The sequence below is a fragment of the Numida meleagris genome, unplaced genomic scaffold (genome assembly GCF_002078875.1).
Source record: "Numida meleagris isolate 19003 breed g44 Domestic line unplaced genomic scaffold, NumMel1.0 unplaced_Scaffold362, whole genome shotgun sequence".
NCBI lineage: Eukaryota > Metazoa > Chordata > Aves > Galliformes > Numididae > Numida > Numida meleagris.
Window position 1 is genome coordinate 35,007 of NW_018364587.1, and position 2,030 is coordinate 37,036.

The following is a 2,030-nucleotide window of genomic DNA, read 5'->3' on the forward strand; positions in this document are numbered from 1 at the left end:
TCCCGACCCCCCCAGCGCTCCCGGCCCCTCCTCCCGGCCCCTCCCCGCGCGGGGGCAAAGGCCGTGGGGCGGTGCGGGACGATGTTGGGCGCCATGGGGCGAGCGGGACTGCGGGCTTTGTCCGGGGGGGGTGCCCCTAATTCCGGGAGGATCCTGGAAGGGAAAGTGGCTCTCGTGACCGCCTCCACCGACGGGTGAGTGACCCACGCCGCCCCACGGCCCCCCCGGCTCCTCCGCTCCCCGCTCCCCCCCATCGCTCCCGTCTCCCCTTGCCCCCCCAGTGACCCGTAGCCCTCTACGTCCCCTGTGGCCCCCATGTTCCCCCGTAACCCGCTGTGTATGCAGCCTCTTCATCATCCCACAGCCCCCCCGTATCCCCACAGCCCCATGTGTCCCCTTCATCACGCCAAAGACCCCCCGCTAGTCCCCCCCTCATAAACCTGCCCGCAGCCTCCATCGACCCATAATCCCCAAGTCCTCCTAGCCCCCCCGCTCCCCCCCATAACCCTTTTGACCCCGTGACTCCCCCCATGTTCCCCCAAGGACCCCTCTCCCCATAGTGCCCCCACCCCCCTCCCTTCCCGTAGGATCGGGCTGGCGGTGGCAGAGCGGCTGGGGGCGGCGGGGGCCCGGGTGCTGCTGAGCTCCCGGCGTCAGCCCCACGTGGACGCAGCCGTGAAGAAGCTACGGGCCCAGGGACTGGAGGCCAGTGGGGTGGTGTGCCATGTGGGGCAGCCCCAGGACCGGCAGCGCCTGGTGCAGACGGTAACGGGATGGGGACGTGGGGTGATGAGGGGCGGCGGAGCTAGGAGGGAGCTATGGGGAGCTGTGGTGCAATGGGGAGCAGTAGGGTTGTGGAGGGCAGTGGGTCTATGGGAGCCTGTGGGGTTATGCAAGGTCAGCGGGGGTATGGAGATAATGGGGTTATTGGGGGCAATGGGGGGCTGTGAGGCTGTGGGGTGCAATAGGGCTATGGGTCCCATGGTGTCATAGAGCTCTGTGGACAGGGAGGTTGTAGTGCACCATGGAAGTTACGTTGTTTTATGGCGAGCTATTGGGGTGCCATCGCTCTGTGGGGCGCATGGGGATCCCATCATTCGATGGGGCTCTATGGGGGGGGTCGTGGGTCTATGAGAAGTCCCATGAGGTTATTGGACCCTATGGGGTCTCATTGTCCTGTGGGGGGTCCATCGGGCTGTGGCGTCCCCGCTGATCCATGAGGCACCGTGGGTACCCCGTGGGGTTATGGGGCCGTCCCATTGGTCTGTGGGGGCGCGTCACTCTCTGGGATGAATCCTCCCCCAGGCACTGGACACTTACGGTGCCATTGACATCCTGGTCTCCAACGCCGCCGTCAACCCGGTCATGGGCAGCACCCTGGAGGCCGAGGAGGCGGCCTGGGAGAAGGTGACCCCCCCTCCCTCCCCAAACCCTTCCCTGCTGACCCCACCCCACTGAGCCCACCCCCCTGAGCCCACCCCGCTCCCGTGGCTCCGCCCTCCCCAGATCTTCCAGGTGAACGTGACGGCAGCGGCGATGCTGGTGAAGCTGGTGGTGCCCCACATGGAGAAGAGAGGGTGAGAAGGGGGGGGAGGGTGTAGGAGGGGATGGGGCGTGTGGTGGGGAGAGGGGCTCCTTGGGGGCGGGGCTTTTGTTGGCCACGCCCATGTGACAAAGCCCCGCCCCTTTCTTCCCGCAGCGGAGGAGCCATCGTGTTCGTGACATCGGTGGCCGGGTACATGCCCTTCCCGGTGAGCGGGGCACGGCTGCCGGGACGGGCGGTCTCCAGCGGGACAGACGGACGCGTGGGTGGGACGGACGGCGGTGGGACGGGCGGACGCGGCTCAACCGCCCCCCCCCTGTGCCCTGCAGGCGCTGGGCCCCTACAGCGTGAGCAAGACGGCGCTGCTGGGGCTGGTGAAGGTGCTGGCCCCGGAGCTGCGCGCCCGCGGCGTGCGCCTGAACGCCGTCGCCCCTGGCCTCATCCAGACCCGCTTCAGTGCCGCCGTGAGCGGAGGGGGGTGGGGTGG

The 2,030-nt window shown here is 68.3% G+C and overlaps 1 protein-coding gene across 2 annotated transcripts in view; it reads left to right on the forward strand.

The window, feature by feature from the left end:
• The first annotated feature begins 33 nt into the window (after nucleotides 1-33).
• The window catches only part of LOC110391420 (dehydrogenase/reductase SDR family member 4-like), an 11,595-nt gene continuing 9,598 nt past the window's right edge, over nucleotides 34-2,030 (forward strand). For both annotated transcript variants that reach the window (XM_021383304.1, XM_021383303.1), the window contains exons 1-6: nucleotides 34-194; nucleotides 588-765; nucleotides 1,306-1,407; nucleotides 1,507-1,577; nucleotides 1,700-1,751; nucleotides 1,873-2,007. In XM_021383304.1, coding sequence (XP_021238979.1) covers nucleotides 82-194; nucleotides 588-765; nucleotides 1,306-1,407; nucleotides 1,507-1,577; nucleotides 1,700-1,751; nucleotides 1,873-2,007 — 651 coding nt within the window. In that variant the 5' untranslated portion in view covers nucleotides 34-81. The remainder of the gene's footprint in view (nucleotides 195-587; nucleotides 766-1,305; nucleotides 1,408-1,506; nucleotides 1,578-1,699; nucleotides 1,752-1,872; nucleotides 2,008-2,030) is intronic.